This window comes from Castanea sativa, chromosome 6 (assembly GCF_040712315.1).
Source record: "Castanea sativa cultivar Marrone di Chiusa Pesio chromosome 6, ASM4071231v1".
NCBI lineage: Eukaryota > Viridiplantae > Streptophyta > Magnoliopsida > Fagales > Fagaceae > Castanea > Castanea sativa.
Genome location: NC_134018.1, coordinates 35948228 through 35973076, shown reverse-complemented (window position 1 = coordinate 35973076; position 24849 = coordinate 35948228). Strand labels below are relative to the sequence as shown.

The window sequence follows — 24849 nt, the reverse complement described above, 5'->3', positions numbered from 1 at the left end:
CTTAACCATAACAAACTGACTGGATCCAACTATGTTGATTGGAAAAGAAATTTGGACATTGTTCTTACTGCTGAAGAGCACAAATATGTGCTTACTCAACCATGTCCTAATTTTCCTTCATTAGATGCTCCTCTTGAGGAAAAAAAACGATATGATCGTTGGCAGAAATCTAATGAGATGGTCAAGTGCTACATCCTAGCATCTATCTCAAATGTTCTACAGCATCAAATGCAGGATGTAGAAATTGCTTCGGACATAATGCATAGTCTGAAGGAGATGTTTGGTGAGCAAGGCCATTCTGCAAGGCAAGAAACCATGAGGCAAATTTATAATACCAAAATGGCTGCAGGAAGTTCAGTGAGGGAGCATTGTCTTAGGATGATTGCTAATCTGAACACATCAGAAGTTTTAGGTGCCGACATTGATGGAGAATCCTAAATGGATATGATACTCCAGTCACTACCAGAATCATTCAAGGAATTCAGACTCAATTATAATATGAACAAAAAGATTTATTCTTTGTCTGAATTAATGAATGAGTTAGTGGCGGCGGAAGGCATCCTTGGTACTTCTAGTGTTGAAGCCAATGTGGGTGAAGCTTCTACTTCTCAACCTAAGTCGAAAGGCAAGGGTAAGAAGAAGAAGAAGAAGAAGGACTTCACTAAGAAAGATGGTAAACAAATTGCCTTAGGGGTTGCCAACAAAGGAAAGAAAACCAAAGGAAAGTGTTTCCATTGTGGTGAGAAAGGACATTGGAAGAGGAATTGTCCAATATTCAAGGCTGCCAAGAATAAGGGTATGAAAAATTCATTTCTTCTTGAAATATATTTGGTACAGAATCCAACAGATTCCTGGTGTGTGGATTCAGGTTGTACTAATCATATCTGCAATTCTTTGCAGGGGTTCCAGGAGACCAGAAAGTTGAATCAGGGAGAACTATTTGTTACTTTGGCTGATGGGAGCAAGATTCCGGTTGAAGCTGTTGGAGTGTTTAATTTGTGTTTTAAGTCTAGAGTTTTAATATTGGAAGACTGTTTGTATGTACCTAATGTTCGTAGGAATTTAATTTCTGCAACATACTTAGGTAAACATGGATATTGTGTTATCCTGAAAGACAATGTTGTAATTAAGAAGGATAAAGTGTTTATCTGTTCTAGCAATATTGTGGATGGTCTTTATATTTTAACTCTTGATAAGCATGAATTATACAATTCTGAATTAGATAGTAGCTCTCATGTGAAATCATTAAAGAGAAAGTTTCCTTCTACTAGTGATGCATATCTATGGCACTTGCGTTTAGGTCATATTAATTCAAGTAGGATTCAAAGACTAATCAAAGATGGACTTTTACAGCCCATGGACTTTGATGGTTTTCCAGTTTGCGAATCTTGTTTGGAAGGTAAGATGACCAAACGACCTTTTAATGCAAAGGGTAGAAGAGCCCAAGATTTGCTAGAACTGGTACATTCAGATGTATGTGGTCCTATGTCAATCCAAGCAAGAGGTGGCTATGAGTATTTCATTACTTTCACTGATGATTACTCTAGATTTGGTTATGTGTTCCTAATGAAACGGAAGTCCGAAGCCTTTGAAAAGTTCAAAGAGTTTAGGGCTGAAGTTGAGAATCAATTAGGTAAACACATAAAGGCCATTCGATCTGATCGAGGTGGCGAATACCTTCTTAGTGATTTTAAGGATTACTTAACTGAAAATGGGATTATATCCCAATTGATTGCACATGGAACTCCACAACAAAATGGTGTAGCAGAAAGAAGGAATAGGACTCTTTTAGATATGGTTAGGTCCATGTTGAGTTATTCGACTCTACCAATTTCTTTTTGGGGATATGCCTTAAATACTGCAATGTATCTTCTGAATTTAGTACCTTCGAAGTCTATTCCTAAAACACCTGTAGAGTTGTGGAATGGGCTTAAGCCTAGTATGAGACATCTCCACATTTGGGGTTGTCCAGCACATGTGTTGAAAGGAAAGTCTGACAAGTTACAGTCTAAAACAGAAGTGGTATTTTTTATAGGGTATCCCAAAGGAACAGTTGGAGGTTTATTCTATGGTCATAAGGATAATAAAGTGTTTGTTAGCACAAATGCCAAATTCTTGGAAAATGACTATGTGAATAATTTTACTCCTAGAAGTAGAGTTGTCTTGGCTGAAATGAATGAACCTGTAGTTGAACAACCAATGGATGAAACTAGGGATGATGTGACTGTATTAGATGCACCACAAGATACTACTCATGAGATGTCTAGTACACATGTGCCTTGTCGTAGTAGGAGAATTATTCGGCCTCCTATAAGATTCATAGGTTTGGGAGAAACTTATGAGGCTATCTCAGAAGAGGCTGAATCGGATCCTTACACTTATGATGAAGCAATAAATGATATAGATGCACGTCATTGGGTCCAAGTTATGAAATCTGAATTGGATTCTATGGATTCCAATCATGTATGGGATCTTGTAAAGGCGCCTAACGGCATTAAACCTGTTGGTTGCAAATGGGTTTACAAGAGAAAGAGAGGAATAGATGGAAAGATTGAAACCTTTAAAGCAAGGCTAGTGGCGAAAGGGTATACAAAAAAAGAAGGTATTGATTATGATGAAACTTTTTCGCCAGTAGCCATGCTTAAATCTATCAGAATTCTCTTATCCATTACTGCTCATTATGATTATGAGATTTGGCAAATGGATGTCAAGACTGCATTTCTTAATGGCAATCTTGAAGAAGAAATATACATGTTGCAACCTGAAGGTTTCATAGCGAAGAACCAAGAGCATATGGTATGCAAGTTGAATAGGTCCATTTATGGACTTAAACAAGCATCTAGGTCATGGAACATCATATTTGATCAAGCAATCAAGTCATTTGGTTTTGAACAAAATCTTGATGAACCATGTGTGTACAAAAGCATCGAGACAAAGTAGTAATATTCCTAGTGCTTTATGTTGATGATATTCTACTCATTGGGAATGATGTAGGGGTAATGTCATCAGTTAAAGTTTGGTTGTCAAGCCAATTTGATATGAAGGACTTGGGTGAGGCTAACTTTATTCTAGAGATCAAGCTTTGGCGAGATCGCAAGAATAAGATGTTAGGCTTATCAGAAGCTGGATATATAGATAAGGTTCTAGAACGGTTTAGCATGCAAAACACCAAGAAAAGATTGCTTCCTTTTAGACATGGAGTTCCTTTGTCTGATGACCAAAGGCCTGAGACTCAAGAGGAAGAAAATATGATGAGACAAGTTCCTTATGCTTCTACAGTGGGAAGTCTCATGTATGCCATGCTTTGTACTAGACCAGATATTTGTTATTCAGTTGGCATGGTTAGCCGATATCAATCAAATCCAAGACCAAAACATTGGCAAGCTGTAAAGCATATTCTCAAGTATCTTAGGAGAACGAGAGATTATATGCTTGTTTACCATGGTGAGGATTTGATTCCCTTTGGCTATACAGATTCAGATTTTCAATCAGATCTAGATTTCAGAAAATCCACTTCAGGATGTGTTTTCACCTTGGGAGGTGGAGCCATAAGTTGGAGGAGTGTTAAGCAATCTTGTATTGCGGACTACAGTATATGACAAGGATTCAAGAGAATTCTTATATCACTTCCTTAAAGATAACTAATGCAACTGTGGGCCATGAAACAAAACCTTTCAATCCCGAAACAGTGCCTTTCAATCCATACCATTAAGTATTATACTTTTAGCATGACGGTTATGACAATAGTTACATTCAATAACTATATACTTGGCAATTACTAAGACACGACATCATCTAATAAGTAAATATCAAGCCAAAATGTCCATTTTGAACAAACCAATGCAATACAATGGTTATCATCACGAACGGTTATCCCTGGAAATGAAATTCTTTAAAAAGAATTTCTCTTGGAAAATAACTACTTTCTTTGAATGGATCCGTATCTTAATTGTAATGGCTTGGCGCATATATATATATATATATATATATATATATATATATATATATATATATATATATATATATTAATTATCTTCTCTTAAGACAAATTATGAAATCAAAAATCCTAAATGTGATTATATAAAACAATCACTGTAGATTCAAGAATCCCATAATACAAAGAAAATGATTTTCTTTGATTCTAAAACTTAATCACATGTTATACAAGCATGAGATGAAAACCTAGCTCTGATAACAATTTTTGGAAAATCTAGTTTTGTATCTCATATAAAACACACAGTGAAAGCAACAAAAATTGATCTATTTCATTCATGATTGATAACATGCACTATGTAAATTTCAGAATTTAAGAACAACATAGCGTACCTTGGTGTAGTGAAATTCAGAACAAAAGATTAGAAGTACTTGGGAACACTTTTAATCTTCACTCCAATTCCACTTTACGCCCAAAAAGTATGGTTTCTCAATCAGTTTCCAATAGAGAATAATTGAGTGGCTTCACTCACACAAACACACCATTCATAATGATGTCTCTCTCTCTAATAAAAAATTATGTATATTTCTCACTTTTTAACTAACTGATTATCTAATTGGGCTAGCCTATTGGGCCTTTCCAATTGGGTTTAGTGTGTGGCTTAGAGTTAGACCAAAAGGGACCAATAAGACACTAGCTCCAATGGGCCTTGTGCTTTTCTGTCAACTCTTGACAAGTCCAAAGTTACCATTAATTACATTTAATACCACTATATAAATATAATTGCACTCTAGGCCTTATTAATAAATTATATCCCAAGACTTTATTATACATGCAACTTCTTCATAAAATATTCGTAGTAATACAAAGTCATGAATGTAGATTGTCAATTTGAAGATTACTACATCTTAATCCTTGAGCACCCGATCTAATCCTTTAAGTTATTCATCATATATTTATGAAATCCAATTTTATAAATATATACTTTAGTATCTCCTTACTAAAGTGGTTAGGCCTAACAATTTGAATAACCAAACCCATTAAACTTATCTCAAGGGAATATTTTATATCTCCGTTAAGAGATTATGAATTCCATCTTGAGAATATATGTTCCATCAACACTAAATGTGGCTACCCAACATACAGAGGTTTTGATCGTGACTTTAGATCTCACTCTTGATATATCAACACAACATACGCCTCATGATCAGGTGCATTATTCTCTCAGGATTAAGAGTTCATGCAAATAGAAGTCGTGAGATTTATTATTCATTTGACAGTCATTAGGAGAATAATAAATCTCACAACAGTCCAGTTCAATATGTCTTAACAATTAAAGCATATCAACATACCAACTAGAAGTCTCCACTTCCATGATCAAGATAAATCATCTTAGTTGATATGTTATAGTCTTCGCAGATGAAATGTCCAATTTCATCATCAACTACAAACTATAATTCTGAGTTTACAAAGAACTTGTGATTTATATCTCTCGTGACTTTTCACATAAATCACATACTATACATCTCATGGACTATATGATAATGTTCAAATATTCATGTTACCATTATTTTAGATAATAGTAAAACAACTTTATTAATCATACATAATGTCATATATAGCATCATATAATAGGATTTAAGGGCACACATCCTAACACCTTTAATGTACTCAAAGCTCATTACAGGTGATGGCATTGATTGTGACTTGGTGGGATGAACTTCGGAATAGAGCCTTCCATCTTCCCATTCATCACTAGCCAAGGTTAAGAGACAAAAGAACAAGTGAATGTGTGTGCAAAACAAGTATTAAAAAAGCTTTTATTAAGGTTAAGAAACAAGACACATAGGAATTAAACTCACCATGCCCAGCGAAGTCGCCACTGTGGGCACAAGGGGGGAGTCGCCACCTAGTTTTTGCAATGGTCTAGGAACCATACATATAGCATCCCTTCGAGGAATGACCTTTTGATCTTACTACTAGAAATATGGGTTCGGAGTTTAGGTACGCTCTTGGGAAGGTGTTAGGCACCTAAGATAGCCCAACCCTAAGGTTGGTCTCCCATCATTGTGTCTTATATCTTAAACTTATTAAAAGCATGTTCAATACTTGTATTCTAACTCACACATACACTAGTATACATCAAAGCATACAACATGGTATCATTCATACCAAACCCTAATTATACATCTAATCATGGCATCTCATCACAAATCCTAGCATGCATCTATCATGGCATTCAAGGCAGCAACATATATAATCAAATCAAGGTAGAAACACAAGCATAAGGGAAGGTCCAAGCATTCACGTTCATCTCTATCATCAACACAAGGTCATATCACAAGTGTATGAACATTTCTAATGCATGACTTACCTTTTACTTACCTTGCAGCAGCATAACACCGATGGCATCAATGCATGGGCATGTGAATGAATGGAATTAAAACTAAGAAACCCTAAGACAAACCCTATTCTAAATACAAGATAACAAACAAGTATGTTAAAAGGTGAACAGGAACTTATGAGGCCTAAAACATATGAGGGCAGAAACAAAACAGGCAAAAATTTAAGATTTCTGGGCAATGGCATCATGCACGCTAAAACAGGCATGGGTACGCATAATCGAACCTACGTGCGTAGGCTAGATCATGCGTACGCAGATCCTTGAATAAAAATCCTAAAAATGCAGAAACAAAGCAAAACTTTAAAACAATAATTCTAACAACCTAACATGTATAGAATATGAAAAGTATTGAAAAAATAACCTAAAAAGAAATTATACAAACATAAAATACACAAGAAACAAAAATAAAATACAAAATAAAATCAAAAAAGAAAGAGAAATAAAAAAGAAAAGTGGTAGACTCAATACCTTAAATAAAAGCTTTCCAAGCTTGATTTTAATCGTTCCTCTCAATCAAATCTATTCACAAACCAATAAGAAAGTGATTAGCAACGTTTAACTAAAAGGATTGAGGTCAGAAAATGCCCCAATTAAATAAAATTGACTTGAGGGTGTTTTGTAAAAAACTCCATTTTGATTCTCTATTTTCTAATGAATCATAGGTTTTTCCCGTAGGATTTCTGTGTGTTTTGAAAATGTACCACGTAAGACTTTTTATAGTTGGAAAAATGGGGTTTGAAATGGCTCCTAGATGATGTGGGATACATTCCAAACCTCAGCCATTATTGAAGAAAACTTATCTTTCTTATGCTTCTAAAACTCTAGCTGCATACGTATGCTTTAGCTTGTGTATGAAGGCCGCGACCCACATATGCAGGCTGAGGGTCTTTTTGGTCATTTTATTTCCAAAAATGAATTTTTGCTCATTTAAAATGTTATATTTTCTATTTTGACACTCCTCAAGTCAATTTAATATTTGATTCGGCTCTGAACTGGCCTTGGGCCTTAGAGTTCGAGCATCATTGGGGAACTGAGGCCCGAGTCGTAAGGGGTACAAAATGCAGTGTCTACATTACCAACGTAGACATTAACAATGATTTTGAACTTGATCTTCATTCTAGTCCGGTTTTCAACTTTAGCTCTCCACTTCTCTTTGCAAATGCCTCAAACTTGTTCTTCATGAAGTAAACCCAAACCTTTCTGGAATAATCATCAATGAAACTCATAAAATACCAAGCTCCACCTTTAGAGACTATTTTCACCGGTCCCTAGATATCAGAGTGTACATAATCCAATATACCCTTTGTCATGTGCGTGGCTGTTTTGAATCACATCCTACACTGCTTTCCCATGACATAGTATTTGCAGAAATCTAACTTACATGAATTAGCTCTAGCCAATAGATTTCTTTTTTGCAATTCTTTCATACCACGCTCACTCATTTGCCCTAGTCACATATGCCATAGGAGAATATCATCCTACTTAAATTCAATTACCGTATCAGCTTCACCAACAATGGTATTGCTGAAAAGCTTGTAGATATTACCTTCTACTTTTTGCCCCTTCATCACAACCATAGTGCCCCTTGACACCTTTATTTACCCATTCTCAGACTTATAGCAATAGCCATTAGATTCTAGGGTTCCTAATAAAATTAATTTTTTTTCACATGTGGAACATGTCATACTCTCCTAATGTCCTCACCACATTATCGAACATCTTTATCTTAATTTTTCCTATTCCAATAATTTTGCAAGTAGAATTGTTGCCCATTAGAACAAAACTGCAATTAATCAACTTGTAAGTGTCGAACCAATCTCTGTGAGTAGTCCTGTGGAAAAAACATGCTGAATCCAAAATCCAAGGATCGATTAGCAGGTTGGCACTAGATGAAATAGAAAGCATATCTCCATCTAAATCTAAATCTACTGCCACAACATTTGCAGATCTTAAGGACCCTTCCTTGTCTTTGTCCTTGCCTCTTTTCTACTCTGGACAGTCTCGCTTAATATGCCATTTCTTCTAGCATTTATAGCATTTCACTATCTTGCTTTTGGATTTAGATCCACTATGTCCCCTAGTAGAATTGTGATCTTTGTCTTTCTTCCTTCCATGATCTTGATTACCCTCTACCGTAAGTCCTTCACCAAAACTTTCACTTGAATTCTGTTTCCGTTGGTAGTGATCCAACAAGGCTCTTAAAATCTCTTCAAATTTCAAAATCTCTTTCTCCCAAAGTAGGGTTGTAACTAAATGCTCGTAGGATTCTAGGAGATATGACAAAGGCATCATTGCCATGTTTTCATCATCGAATTTTATTTTGATCCACAACTAATCACTAATAATTTGATTGAACATATGGTTGTGCTAAGCCAAATTCACACCCTTTGCCATCTTAAGCTCGTACAGTTTTCGCTTAAGATTTAGTTTATTTACGAAGGACTTAGACATATATTGACTCTACAACTTCAACCATTCAACCACAATTGACACATCATCCATGACATCACACATAAGCTCATCTGCCAGACATAGTCGAATTGAACTTACCTCCTTCATATTGAGTTCTTCCCATTCGGCATATGTCATCATATCTGGTTTCTTTGCTTTCCCATACAAAGCCTTCATCAAACCTTGTTGTATTAACAAATCTTACACCCTTCTTTGCCATAACCAAAGTTACCAGTTCCATTAGCAATAAAAGCATTGATCTCCATTGAATATATCAACCTGGAGCTCTGATACTAGTTGTTGTGAAAAAATTGTGAAATAATCTGTTTACATAAGGTTAAAGGGTAAAGAGAAGTGAAAATATGACACAAGGAATTTATGTGATTGAGCAATATGCCACAGAATAAAGTTTTATTATAACTTTGGAGATTACAACAATAACTTGAAAGCACTTTCACAAACCCAAACCCTCAATACACCCTTTGTTGTCTCACTTTTTCTTTTCTTTTTTAAATTTATAGCAAACCTTTGGTTCTCTCTCAAATAAATAGAGAACATCCTATTATATTTAGACAAGAGTTACAAGACACTTTAACTTTCTATCTTTGGTTCATACACAGAAGAAACTTTTGGCTATCTCACGTAAGAGCTCTCTTGCTCCACTTCTATTTATAGCTAAAGGTCTAGCCGTATTATTGATAGTTCAGCACATGAAATAATGCAAGACTTCTGTTGACAAAGAAGTTAACAAATTCGGCCAAGAATCCATGCATCAAGACTTCTATATTCCTTCACGTAGGCTATTTGTGGATGCCAATCTTTGGCTTGGTTAAATATCAAGCCATACTTTCGACATGGGCATGCTAACATTTAATGGCTTGTTGGCTTTTTGACCATTCAAGCAATTCCAATAGGTTTGTAGCTCGTGGTGGGCTGTAACGACCCAAGAAAAAGCACTAGCCACATCTACGCTATATCTCAAAATGACTAGTCACAATTGAGGCTCCTTGCAGTTGTTAATAAAGCCCAGTTCAACCCAGTAAATACCCGATGTGGGACTCATCACACACCTACACACATCACACAATCAATCAAATTAGGGCATTACATGGGTTGTTGGTGCAACTTATTTGTTAGGGACTCAGATCCTCTCCATTTCTCTTTGAAATGGAAAGTGTGCATTATATGGACAGGATTGTTTTGAAATAAATCACAGAGTATGCCACCTCATTTAAACTTAACCCAACAACTTAACTCTAGCAACTTGAACGGTGAAAAGTAAACTAATGTTTAAAATTAAAAATGAAAAAAACAAACTTGTGTTAGTTTAAGTGTTGGAGGCTTGGAGGTAATGACTAATGAGTTCCTGCTTGTTCATCATAAATTTAAACAAAAAAAAAATTGCCATTTATTGCACTTTTAATGAAACCGTTAAGGGTGCATTTTCAAGAGCATGTTCATTAGAAGGGAAAATTATTGAATACTCCAGGAGTACCAAAAATACGTACTCTCCCCCCCCCCCCCTCTCACATGAATTGTGGGTCTCACCATAAATTTAATTAGTAGGACCCACAGTTATGTGAGAGGGGGGAGTACGTATTTATGGTACTCCGGGAGTACCCAATAATTACTCCATTGGAAGCCATTTTAGAGCTAAAGTCATTTATGTGACTGAAGCTCTACTTGATAGGAAAATCAAGGATTTGATTCTACTATTACTTTGGGCAATGCGTGTTGAAAGTTGTCACTATAAATAACACTGGAATGGGAAAAGGGCCTTGAATTATTTTGTGAGTGCTACTACTATTAGATATGAACAATGATCCAAAAATTCGCTCTTTTCCAATAATGATGGGTATTCTTTAATGGATTCTCAGTTCTAAGAGCAACCGTGAAGCCTTTAAGGATTCAAAAAAAAATTACCAAATTGCCGCTTTGCATCACATAGTGGTTTATTAGAACTAGAAAGTAGTTCTCTGTTTCTTGTAATTTCAAAATTTAGAAGATCCTGAACTCAAAATGGTAAAGGAATAAAAGAAAAAAGAATTAGAAACCACCTTATATGTGATCAAACCCAATTTTTCCCCTAAAACTTAAGATGAACCATTTTCAAGGAAACAAACACATACGCTAAGCTTCAAACCACTGCCGCCGCCAGACCATCATCAATAGCCTACCATTGTGACCACTAGCCTCAGCCAGTCAACCTTCATTGCCTCCACCCCTTACCGACTGCACATCAAGAAGAAGCAAAGAACCCAAAGAGATGGAGATCTTAAATTTGGGTGTGGTTAAATCAGTTTACTTTTTTTTTTTAAGTTAGTTTACTTACCACCTTTAGAGCATCAACATCAGTGGATGCATAAGTGTGCAAAATGGAAAAAGTCACTAATTTTATACATTTTGAGCAAATAAACACCCACATCAGTGGGTGTAAACTCGTGTATAAATGCATGTTTCTATAGTACCCGTGTAAATTTACACGGGTATTGTAGCATGTGTATTCAATATCTTAATAATTTTTTCTCTCTCCTCTCTACTTGACTCTCACCTCTCTCTCTCTCTCTTTCTCTCTCTCAGGCGCACAGCACAGCTCTCTATTTCTCTCATCTCATCAATTTTTCTTCCTCTAGCTTCTGCCAATCACCATTGCCGCCGATGAGAACAAGGTCGAGCAAGCCGAGTCGCAAGACGAGTCCGTTGCCTAGAATCTCGTGGGTTTTGATCCATTTTTGGTTGAGCTTGAGGCCGGTGGTTGTCGCGAGGAGGTGGTGGTGCTGCGAGGCGTCGATCTTGCTCAAGTCGGAGGCCTCTATCTCGCTTCGATCTGTTGGTTGCTGGTTTTTTTTTTCTTGGTTTTTTGGTTTATTGTGGGTGTGGGTCGGTGGGTTTTGATCTTGATCGGCTTGGCTTTTCTGGGTCATTGGTGGGTTTTGATGATCTTGCCATCGATTGGGTAGGTGATGATTTGGCTTGACTAGGTTTCGGGTTGGGTGGGTGATTAATGGGTTTTGGATTGAGTGGGTTTTCCTTGATGTTGTGGGTTGGGTGGTGATGATGGTGGTGATGGTGGCTAGGTGGTGATGATGGTGGCTGGGTATGGAGTGATCATTGGTAGTGATGGACTGTGGGTCTGTGAGAGAGAGGGGCAGTGAGGGAGTGAATAATAAAGAATTGTAAAAGAATGAATATTTTATTGAATAAAAGTGTAGAATTGATAAATTGATGTTGGTGTTTTATAAAAATGGGTGTGTAAAATAAAAAAAGTAGGTTTTTTCATGTAAAATAGATGAGAATTTTGTATCCACTAATGTGGATGCTCTTAAAGTTAGCTAGAGTTAGAGCATTCCCATTGGAATTGCCAAATGGGATATGTAGGGATAATTTAGCATTAAAGACCAAAAACCACCCAACATTGGAACTTGCAAAATTTTACAATTGCAAAAAAATTTGCAATTGTGCTACAATGTAGGATGGCACTGTAGCACTTTAGTAAAAATTATAATATATTTTAATTGATAAAGTGGAAGAGAGATGGGGGAGAGGAGAGAAAGAGAGTTGTATTGAAATATATTATATTATTTTAATGGGTAATATATATTATTTTAATGAATAGAACAGGAAAATAAAAGTCTGGATGTTGAGTGTATTATAAAATAATATGATATAATTGATTGATAGGCCAAAAACGTATTGACCCCTTGTGATGAATTAAGTTGATTAATTGGCCAAGTTATTAATTAATCAAATTAACATGCAAAGCGCGTGGTAGCACAAAAAAATCACCAATTAAACTAAAGTATGCAGTGGAAAATAAATGACACGGTGATTTATTACGAATGGGGAAAACCTACACGGCAAAAACTCCACCGGGTGAATTTAAGGTCACCACTCCCGAAATTCCACTATTATCACAACAAGCGGTTACAAGTAAAGGAATCCCAAGTACCTTACCAACCTACAATTGAACCCTTACGCCAATACCCAATTGGACTTGTTCTGTAGTGACAATTTCTCCTTTCGATGCACGGCTCCTAAGTATGTGACTAACCACTTGCGCGGATCCCAGTACGCGACTTCAATCACCAACTAGAGAAGATTGTTAGCTGCAAAGTTCTTCAATTCATCCACACGATGAAGATCAAGAAGATGCTTGGTTACAAAACCCTACGGTGCAAAGACACAACATCTTCTTCACAAGAGAGATGAACTAGGGCAAGAACTTTGTCTCAAGTTACAATTTGCATGAACAAGGATTTCTCAATGCTTGTGCAACTTGCCACACTTTGACGGCCCTTAAAATAATCATTTTATATGTCTAGAGTTAGGAGAAAAGAAGGTCCAAAGACACATCCACAGATTTGAATCAAAACATGACTCGAAATCTGTTTTTCTTAAATCTCGACAACTAAAGGTGTCGAGGTGCTGTCAAGCAGCTGTCAAACCTCAGGGCCAAAACAACTTCTTAAAGCTCAATAGATGCAGCTGTCGAGCTTTAATAAAGAGCAATTCTAAGCTTGTTTCTTGGACAGACTTGATGACTTTAACACTTGATCTTGAAACACAGTTTCTTGAAGTATAAAACTCATCCTAATTCTACCCAATTACAAGTAAAGTACATTTTGACAAAGGATTAGCCAATTACATAAATAATGAATGACATATGTTCTAAACAAATGAAACACATATGTCCTAACAATCTCTCCCTTTGGAAATCCGTGACAAAACCACAAACAACAAATGAACATATGAGAGAAGTCATAAATCACTCGACTCATATACACTTGTTGAATACAATAAAATCTATCCTAACACAAACTCTTCAAAAACTTTGCAAGAAGAAAGTTTATGACAAGTAGACTTTGACAACCTGTATTTCTGAAACACTTTAAACAAAACTCATCAAGGCATCTTAGTGTGAAACAGAGATAATAGATTGCATATAAATAAAGAATCATGTGTATAAAGAGAGAAAAAAATAACACATGTAAAGATAGGTGAAAGAAACATACATCATCACATATATAACAAAGATGAGCACAATGTATGTAATAATGGTCACAAGACCTAGGTACAGGAAGAAAATTGTATGTAAAATGGAGAAAAGAAAAAGATACAAGTAATCCTCACTACATCCCTCAACACTCAACACTCCCCCTATAAAAACAAAATCCTATACAAGCTCTCCCCCTAAGTATGACTACTCTCATAACCCAAAACTACTCCCCCTTTTTGTCACGAGTGACAAAGGGTAGAGTGTCAAGTAGACATCTCATCGGTAGAGCTAGCATCTCCATCATCAGCATTCGAAGCATCATCGTTATCACCATCATCATCCCCAGACTCGGAAGCCACAGGAGGTGGTGGAGGAGAAACCTCGGTAGCAAAACCACCCATGGTCGCCTGTCGCCTAGCAATGCGACCAACACGAACATTCACCTGATACCACTCTATAGAGAGCGTATCCAGGCAAGCATCCATGCGCTAAAGCTGCGCCATGATGTCTCCTAGTGACACATCGCTCGTAGAAGAAGAGGGAGCAGATAAAGCACGAGCAGATCTGGATGGAGCGGATAGGAGCCGCTGAACTTGTCTGATGCGACCTAAGTTGTGCCTCACTACGTTTTATGATAGCGGCGTCTATGGCAACCATGACAGAAAAAAGGTCGGAGACAGGAAAAGAGATAGAAAGATGGCGTAAAATCCTCGTGATAGCAGAAGGAAAGATAAGCTTATCACAGGTAGCCGTATCCTTATACACATCTATGATAGAAAAGATGAAATGTGAAGGAAAGTCAATGGTAAGATCCTTAATAAGAGACAACAGAAAACGAGCACGAGGCTCTGTGATAGAGTTGTAATCAGAGAGAGGATATAAGACAAAAGTCATCACCATGTTTAAGAAACGAGGACCTTTAGCAAAAGGTCGACATGACGTAAACTGGTGCTCACCCCAATCAGAAGGGTGCTCAGAGAAAGCGATTATCATCTCATCTTTGGACACAGTCTGCAGATGCTCACAACTAGGGTAGTCAGGATGCGCAACCCTCAGAACATGGAGCATATCGAATACCAACTCCAGTGTGACGACTATGCGCGTACCTCGAACGTGAGTGAGAAAGAGAGGTACAGAATAATCAAATCCATGCATATTGGAGTAAAACTCCTAGATCAGCACGGAATGACAAGTGACCGGGACGTCACACAGTGACTCCCATTCCCGTTTGTGAAAGACATCGGGAAGGTCAGTGTCGGCAAAGTCTGCCAGAACAACTTGACGTTCCGAATGAACACCTCGTTTGGAAAAGTTCTCCGAGAAGTCCTGATGGGCTTTCTCATCATGGAACCGAACAAAAATAGGAGTGGAATCAGAAGATGAAGAGGCCCTAGAACGAAGAGGGTTCTGGGTCGGAATAGACTTATGTTTTGGTGCCATAGACACTACTAACGCAAACAGAAAGAGGGGGGAAGAAAGAAAAACTCAGAAAAGTTCCAACACAATCAAATATAACAAGTATATTGAATAGATAGAATGTATGCATGGGGAATGCATGAACATGTGACATGCAATATGAAAAACATCATGGGCTCAGCCCAATCCAATCCTACCAGCATACAAACATTTTGCACACATCTAAATGCATGAAAAGACAGTTAGAATGCTAATGTGATGCAATGCATGGAGTTTTTTAAGATCAAATCATCAAAACTCGTCCCAAAAATTTCAACACAAACTCATCAATTTTGAAAAACCCCAAAATTTTTCAAAGACCCCAAAACCTAGGTTTTAAAAACATCAAATGCATGTAGAATGAGGGATAAGAAGCTTACCAAGTGAAGAAAAACTTGAAGAAGCTTAAAGAAACCTTAAGAAAAGGATTTGGAGTGTTAGAGAGAGGTTTAGAAGGTGAAAAGACAGTTCTATCGAGAGAGAGAGATCGAGAGAAATGAAGAACCGAATTGCATAGAACCTTTATATAGAACCTCAGTAAATCCCAACAGATACAAGTATCGAGAGGTGTCAAGACATCTATCGAGTTAAGTGTCGAGAAATACAACGTCAATAGATCCAGCTATCAAGAAGGTGTCGAGGAACAAGACAGGACACGAGAACAGATGCTTGATCAATCCACTAGGTGCCGAGAAGCTATCAAGAGGACAGGAGGTTGGTCGATCGATCTAGAAGGTGTCGAGAAGCTATCGAGATTGCGATAAAAAAAAAGCTGAGAAGCCCGACAAACAGATAGGTGTCGAGGAGGTGTCGAGCCAACTTTTCAAAACAGTTTTTCAAGAAGGGATAAACTCAAACATGAATACAATCACGCATGCAGCTCAACTAACCAACATATTAGACTCTCAAAATCATCTCTCAACAACAATCTTAAGCCCATGGAACAAAAACAAACACACTAAACAAGTCTAACCGATTTTATTTTTCAAAAACAAGTCAAGACAGTTTAGTGAGTATACATCAACACATGTAAACCTTGTGATGGCCAAATCACATTGTACCTGCACATGTATCAAAAATGGCAAAGAATATTGCGTGTTGTGTGTGAAAACATCGCAAGATTGCATAAATGTCTCTATGTTATGACAATTTGAGATATGAGAAAATCACTTTAACTCACACACAATCATAACTGTTTGATGGGGACTATCACCTTCAAGGTACGTTCTATAACTCCCACATCTCCTACAAAACACGCTTGCAATCATATTTAAGGCATTTTTGATCTTTTTGCTTTTATTTTCTTTGCATATTTTCTTTTTATTAAGCAAATTATGCATGGGTATACGAAGGAGAGAAAAGAAATACCCAATTATGTTAAGCTTTTGACATTGCACTTTTGCTATGCCGAAGCATACAGATGTCATTAACATTGCACTTTTGCTATGCCGAAGCATACAGATGTCATATCATGATTGGCGGGTAACAGTGGTGAGATGGTTATTTATGCCTTTCTCTTAGGATTTTCTAGCCCTACCCGTTAAAAAAAGTGATACGAGTGTTAAGTACAAAAGATCACTTAACCTTACTCATCACAAACAAAGAGCCACAAAACTCACTTGTTTAGTTGTGCATAGAGATGCTCATCTAAGCTACAAGAGATAAAAAGTTTTAGAAAACTCTGTTTCAATGGCCATTTTAAAGTTCACAAGAACGATGTACACAAACACACACACTGTTTTTGTATTTTTCAATTTTTTTATTTTTTATTTTTTATTTTTTTTATTATTTGAAAAACAAAACAAAACAAAAACTGAAAACACACAAACAAAAACATGTTTAACAAAGCAAGCAATGTATAAAACTAGACTGACTCAAAACATTTAAGCAAAACACACAAGTAATGCAAAAACAAAAACAAAAAGGGGAGAGAGAGAAGAAGTGACTAAATCACTTGGAACTGTTTTCCTTCCACACCTTGGAAGAACATTTTCTTTTAGCAAACCCTTGAACTGGTGATAAGGGGGAAGAGTTGAAACCGTTCAAGTTCGAAAGGAACATGAGGGCTTTAAGAAGATCTCCAAGAGGAGCAAGAGATGTTTGAAGCTGATTCTGGTTCCCATGTAATATCATGCCATTGCTCTGTTAAGTGGCTAACCACTTATAGCAATTTGGTCGAGTATGACCGGCAATACCACAATGATGACAAAGATGATGCTTCTTCTGTTTAGGCTTTTGAGAGTTAGCCTTCTTAGTCCTAGACGTTTTGGTTTCCTTCTTCTCAAACTTAGGGAGTGCACCTAAAATGGACTTACCCTTGTCTAGGTTCTCACTTGCGAATTCAGTTTTATCATCATTGTTCTCAATTTTAATATTATTAGCAAGAGGAACAAAAACAATAGTACTAGCAGAAGCAATGTTAGAGGAAGAGAATTCATACCCCAATCATGTTCGATCAGAAGCAGATTTCTAAATGCTGAGCATCTCATCCAGCTTTGCACTTGATGCCCTCTCCAATTGAGCTCTAACTTGAACCAGCTCCGCTTCAAGCTTCTTGATCTTCTCAGCCAAGAAATTGTTCTCGAATCTCAGTACCCCAATAGTTTGATTTGCTTCATCAAACTTTATGGAAAGTTCCTCATGGGTAAGTTCCACATCACTGAGCTTCTTAGTGGCTGGCCTATAGAGTTTCTCATGCTTCTCAGAGAGCTTGTACAGTTTCTTATAGGCTGTATGGATATCATCTTGATCATCCATCTTTTCAAACTTGGATTCCACCAATTCCTCTTCTTCATCCACATCTTCAACAATCCCTTCAGTAGGATTGACAGTGGCAGTAAAGGCATTCAAAATTCCGTCATCCTCATTGTCGGAATCATCATTAGGCTCAGTGTCGCTCAAAGTAGCAGCTAGTGCCTTGCTCTTCCCAATGCTCTTGAGATATGTGGGACATTCCTGTTTCATATGACCAAAGCCTTGACATCCGAAGCACTTGGGTCCTGCAGGAACAGTATACTAACCGCCATCCCTAGCCTCCTTCTTCCCTTTATCTTGACTCTTGAACTGAGAGGAGCTAGATTGCTTATGGTCCTTGTCGAAGCCCTTTCCATTGGCATTTTTCATAAATTTTTTGAATTGCCTAGTGATGTAGGACTTCATCTTAGAGCCTTCATCGTCTGCTGACTCATCCGTCTCATTGCTCTTGGCCTTTAGTGCCATGCTTTTGCATTTACCCGACTTGCCAATTCTTGTCAACCCTAACTCGTAGGTTTGCAGATTACCAACCAGTTCAGTCAGAGTAATCTTGTCAATATCATTTAATTCCTCTATCGCCGTGATCTTAGCAAGGAATCTCTCGGGTAGAGATCTGAGCACCTTCCTCACAATCTTGGGTTCAGGAATGGTTTCCCCAAGATTGAAGGCTGAGTTTGCTATGTCCTTGAACTTGGCATAGAACTCATCGAACAACTCATCCTCCTCCATCTTAATTTCTTCGAAGCTAGTAATGAGCCTCTGTAGCTTCGAGTCTTTGACAGCCTTTGTTCCCTCATAGGTTGTCTGAAGGATAGTCCATGCTTCTTTTGTAGTTTCCGTGGAGGATATCTTCTTGAATTCCTCATTAGTGACCGCACTGAATAAGGCATTCAATGCTCTACTGTTGAACTTTGCCGCCTTGATCTTAGCTTCATCCCAATCGGTCGGCGCTTCTTTAGGCTTGGTCCATCCTATCTCCACAGCTTGCCACACTTTCTCATCTAGAGACAACAAGAAGGCTCTCATGCGTATTTTCCAGTATGCATAGTTAGTACCATCAAACAATGGAGGTATAATAAGAGACTGACCTCTATCCATGACAAATAGGGGTCAATGGATCACACATAAAGATTAAACCCTAATCAGAGTGTGCCTGCTCTGATACCACTTGATAGGCCAAAAACGTATTGACCCCTTGTGATGAATTAAGTTGATTAATTGGTCAAGTTATTAATTAATCAAATTAACATGCAAAACGCATGGTAGCACAAACAAATCACCAATTAAACTAAAGTATGTAGCGGAAAATAAATGACACGGTAATTTGTTTACGAATGGGAAAAACCTACACAGCAAAAACCCCACCGGGTGAATTTAAGATCACCACTCCCGAAATTTCACTATTATCACAACAAGTGGTTACAAGTAAAGGAATCCCAAGTATCTTACCAACCTACAGTTGAACTCTTACCCCAATACCCAATTGGACTTGTTCTGTAATGACAATTTCTCCTTTCGATGCACGGCTCCCAAGTACATGACTAACCAATTGCGCGGATCCCAGTACGCGACTTCAATCACCAACTAGAGAAGATTGTTGGCTGTAAAGTTCTTCAATTCATCCACACGATGAAGATCAAGAAGATGCTTGGTTACAAAACCCTACGGTGCAAAGACACAGCAACTTCTTCACAAGAGAGATGAACTAGGGCAAGAACTTTGTCTCAAGTTACAATTTGCATGAATAAGGATTTCTCAATACTTGTGCAACTTGCCACGATTTGATGGCCCTTAAAATAATCTTTTTATATATCTAGGGTTAGGAGAAAAGAAGGCCCAAAGACACATTCAGGGATTGGAATCAAAACAGAACTCAGAATCTGTTTTTCTTAAGTCTCGACAACTAAAGGTGTCGAGGTGCTGTCGAGCAGCTGTCGAGCCTCGGGGCCAAAACAGCTTCTTAAAGCTCGATAGATGCAGCTGTCGAGCCAGCTGTCGAGCTTTAATAAAGAGCACTTCTAAACTTGTTTCTTGGACAGACTTGATGACTTCAACACTTGATCTTGAAATACAGTTTCTTGAAGTATAAAACCCATTCTAATTCTACCTAATTACAAGGAAAGTGCGTTTTGACAAAAGTTTAGCCAATTATATAAATAACAAATGACATATATTCTAAACAAGTGAAACACATATGTCCTAACAATAAAATAATTTTTTGAGAATATAAAATAGTATAAAATGTCATTTTTTATTGTGAGTACCCTTAAGTTGTTAGGTTGGAAAATTGGCTTTTAAATGAGGTGGCATATCTTCCACCCTAGATTCATTTCAAATTGATCTCTTCATTTCCATTTCTTGGGTTGTGGCCCTTGTAGGTAAATGGGGTCACGTGGTTGCGTATAAATCTAGATTTGATTTTTATTTAATTTTTTATTCTGTTGCGGTCTGGATAGTGGGAATAAATGTGACATTTTATTGGGTTGTGAGAAAATGTGACTTTTTGTTGGATTGTTAAGATCTATTATGTTGGGTTCCACTTCATTTGAGAGAGAGAGAGAGAGAGAGAGAGAGAGTTTGAGAATGGATGCAAATGATGCTGAAGCAGAGTTACAAGGTCAAGCAGATATATGGAAATATATGTTGAGCTTTGCAGACTCCATGGCAGTGAAATGTGCTGTGGAACTCCGCATAGCTGACATTATAAACTTGCATGGTGGCCCAATGACCTTGTCCCAGATAGTAGCTCGTATTCCTAATACTGATGATGCACTCTCCCTAGATATCAGCTACCTCACACGCATCATGAGGTTGCTAGTCCGCAGAAAAATCTTCTCCGCACATCAAACATCCGAAGGTGATGGAGAAACTCTGTACGGCCTGACCCATTCATCAAAATGGTTATTGCATGATTCCAAGATGAGCCTAGCACCTATGGTACTCTTGGAGGCCCATCCTTGGCTAGTGGGTCCATGGCACACTATTAGCCAATGTGTCAAAGACGGTGGCTTAGCCTTTGAGAAGGCTAATGGCCGTGAGATTTGGGACTTCGCTTCTGAAAATCCTGGATTCAACAAGTTGTTCAATGATGGCATGGCCTGTACGGCCAGGATTACTATGAATGCTATTCTTTGTGAGTATAAAGATGGGTTTGGTTTTGTGCGGTCATTGGTTGATGTGGGAGGTGGGACCGGTAGTGGGCTAGCTGAGATTGTGAAATCCTATCCACACATCAAAGCCATCAACTTTGATCTACCACATGTTGTTGCTACGGCACCCATTTATGATGGAATCACACATGTTGGAGGTGACATGTTTCAAGCCATTCCCAGTGCTGATGCAGTTTTCATGAAGGTACGTATATAAGGTAGTATATTATTTTTGAAAAAAAATTTATTGAGAATTGAAAAAATTTTATAAATAAATGTTTTTTTTTGTATTCTTTTTAATAAGACCTTGTTTTTTTCATCAAATATAACCTTGCGATTGCATGATTTGCTTTTCAAACTCACGCATGGTTTAATATTGTTCGTGGGTGTTGGTCTTTTTTTCTTTTTAATTCACAATGAGTCTTGCATCTAGCTAGGATAAAGTGTTCGAAACAGCGCGCGCGCGCGCGCACATATATATATATTTTGTGGATAATTTGACGCAATGATAAAAAGAGCCAATACTTCTGGTAATTGAATTCTGTGTTAGACTTTGATGCTTTGATTATTAAATCAACTCATTTACTGTTACTAATGAAAACAAAGATGAAAGAGTTCAAAAGCAAATATTTGCTGCCAAAACCTTCATGTTCTTCTAACTGGCACAAATTTGAAACAGACTTGACGCTATACAATGTTTAACTGGATCCAGTAGGTAAGCCGATGACCAAAGGTCATTCCTGCACATTTCTTTCATTATCAACACTATTCTTTTTGTCTCGCAGAGAAGGTTTTATTATAATAATAATTAAATTCTCCAATTTCTTAGCTTCTTAAATTTTGGAATCCAGTGATAGTTTTTAGGTTTAAGAGATAACTTTATCATAAATAAGTTTGAATCTTGTTTCCACACTCTAACTTGCATTTATAGAAATGAAAATTTCAACTATTATCAGAGGAGCATGCAAATAAACTCTGCATTCACTTGTAAAGAGGAGTATTAAAATAATGGTTAATACCAACTCATGTTGCTTCATCTCAAAAATTTTATATATTATAATTCTTTTTCCTCATTTAATAATAATAATAAAATACAAAAATACACACAAAAAAAAAAAAAAAAGAAGATGGTGGAGTTGAGTGGGTAGAAAATATGGCCCAGTTTCAAACGACTTTTTACTCTTTTTTTAATTAAATAAAACGAATTTTTCCTTGAAATCTTATCCTAATGACTAATATGTAAATTAAGTTTCTTTGTCTATAATGACAGTACTACTTCTCAATAATGCAGTGGATTATGCATGATTGGAGCGATGAAAGTTGTGTCAAGATTTTGAAAAATTGCCGAAAAGCAATATCGGAAGAGACTGGAAAAGTTATTATTGTAGATGTTGTGCTCGAACCAGAGGGTAATGGTCTATTTGATGACACAGGCTTAGTATTCGATTTGACTATGATTGCACACACTAGTGGCAAGGAAAGGACTGAACTCGAGTGGAAGAAAGTATTGGAAGGAGCAGGCTTTCCTCGCTACAATATCATTAAAATTTCAGCTTTACAATCTATTATTGAGGCGTACCCTAGGTGACATGGTTACGATGTAGTTTTATTTATTTATTTAATAATGTCAGCAGTTTTTAACTCAAGCATTGGTGAGAAAGTTTGATAATTGATATATATATATATATATATATATATATATATATATATGAGTGTGTATGTGTGTAAAAGTTCTAATGAATAAAAAGTTTAATTAGGAAAATTTTGGAAAATAATATGCTTAATTTGTTTATAATTTTCTTACAGAAGATCAATCCCAATTTAATAGGATATTTTTAGTGCAGTGTTGTGTCGTGTTTCTCTATTTTAAAAGGTTGTAAGTTCTAATTAATTTAAATTTTTCTTAGGAAGTTAAATAGTTTAAACATTGACTTGCTAGTCAGTTGTCACTCTAAAAACTAAATTAAGAAATATATATTAGAATGACAACGGTAGAAAATTTGAGATTTGAAAATTTTGTGTGGAAACTTTGAAGAAGTAAACAAAAGTTAATAGTTTTCATTTTCTATTATTAGATTAAGTATATATAAATATAAATTCTAATTAAATTAGAATAAGAGACATTCAAACCTCTAGAAACCATGACTTCCGTTACTAATCTTTTCATTCCCAACTCCCTCCTTTAAAAGGACTCTCCTTAGAAGTATAATGATCCGTCACAAGAAGGTATGATTTACAACTAAAATCCTTTAGTCAGGGATTTAAACCACATTCTTTCATCTAGCTAACCACTGAACCTTTAAGTAGGGTTAGCTTTAAAAACTTGTAGAAGCTCTCTCAGAATTGAGAGTGACAACCTAGTACTATTGATGATGCACAAAATCGTTAGTGAGTTTATTGTCTGCATGTACGCTAATTAGGATATCTGAAGAACAAAAGCACAAAGAACCTACAGAGAACACTAATGGGATGTTGGCTGAAGACCTTTCGAAGGTTGTCAGTAATAAAAAAATCTCCAATAAAGCAAAAGTGTGAGAGCTAGGAAATTTCACATGCCTTGGAGAAGAGGAGACTTGATGCTTATATAGCGGAGTAGAGCTGACCAAGATCCCATGAACACAGGATCTTTCCTCTTGTAGGGAAGATATGGAGTTAATGTCCCGAGATCTTAGGACTTTACTACCCATACTGAGAGGTGGTGTGCAAGTTCTTTCTATGTAGGGATGCATGAGTGAAGAACACGTAAATGGTGTGAGACTAAGTATCATCCATTGTCGGTAGTGGGTAACCCGACGAGTGATGCTATACCTGACGATTAAGATGGATGGGAGGACGGAAGGTCCCTACATTGGCATTAGGGTTGTCCACGGCTTGGTCTGGGTCGGGTCTGTGCCCAACCGGGAACCAACTCGCCAAAATCAGGAGACAAAAAATTTCACCCACTATTGATCATGAGAGTAGTCGGGTCGGCAGATCAGACCTTCAACGAGTGGCGAACGAGTCGATCAAAGTTTTTCGAGGCATTTTTTATTCATCATCCATATGATGTTAGGGAAGTCAAAACCAAGACTCAACTTTAGGCTTGAAACATGGCCCAAAGGCTATTAGTGAAGTGTGAAAGACCCATTTTGCTCAAGGTTTAGGTTGCATCCAACAAAGATTATAATAAGGCCTCAAAAATACCTCCTGCAAAGATAAGCTAGCACAAAGGATGACCCACCACAACAAGTGCTTAAATAATAGTTTAGCCGTAAACAAGAGAAATGTCCAACGGTAAATGTTTAGAAAATCAATGAATGTATTTGCATAGTAAAAATTATGCATTTCTTCCATAGTTGGTTAATATAAAAGTGGGTCCATTATAACAAGTACACAAGAGGAAAAATAGTCTAACAGTGAATATGACAGACCTCTAGTGGTAGATGTTTGATAGGTTGATAAGTGTGTTTACATAGTAAGAATCATATATTTTCCTTATTATTATTAAGTCAACACAAGGGAAAGCTTCCATAGTATCCAAAAAATTATGGCTTTCATCATAATAACAATAAACAAGGATTAAAGACTTTATAATTACAAATAAAAGAGGAAAAAAATAGGATAGAATGAAGGGAGAGAGAGATTCCAGCTCAATGCAGCAAATGTTGAATTAAGATTCTTGGAGAATATATATGTGGGGCATGAATAGGGTAGTATAGGCTGTTTT

General features: G+C 37.0%; 1 protein-coding gene across 1 annotated transcript; it reads left to right on the top strand.

The window, feature by feature from the left end:
• The first annotated feature begins 20491 nt into the window (after nt 1-20491).
• LOC142641110 (xanthohumol 4-O-methyltransferase-like) lies at nt 20492-22918 on the top strand. Its single transcript, XM_075815494.1, has 2 exons — nt 20492-21348; nt 22435-22918. Exons 1-2 carry the CDS (start codon nt 20521-20523, stop codon nt 22729-22731), a joined length of 1125 nt encoding a protein of 374 aa, XP_075671609.1. The 5' UTR covers nt 20492-20520; the 3' UTR covers nt 22732-22918.
• Nucleotides 22919-24849: the final 1931 nt, after the last annotated feature.

What these genes read in the sequence shown, in the direction of transcription:
- LOC142641110 (XM_075815494.1), top strand. Translation starts at nt 20,521, where the DNA reads ATGTTGGGTTCCACTTCATTTGAGAGAGAGAGAGAGAGAGAGAGAGAG. An exon ending in CTGATGCAGTTTTCATGAAG is followed by an intron (nt 21,349 to 22,434) that starts GTACGTATATAA and finishes TCAATAATGCAG; the next exon opens with TGGATTATGCATGATTGGAG.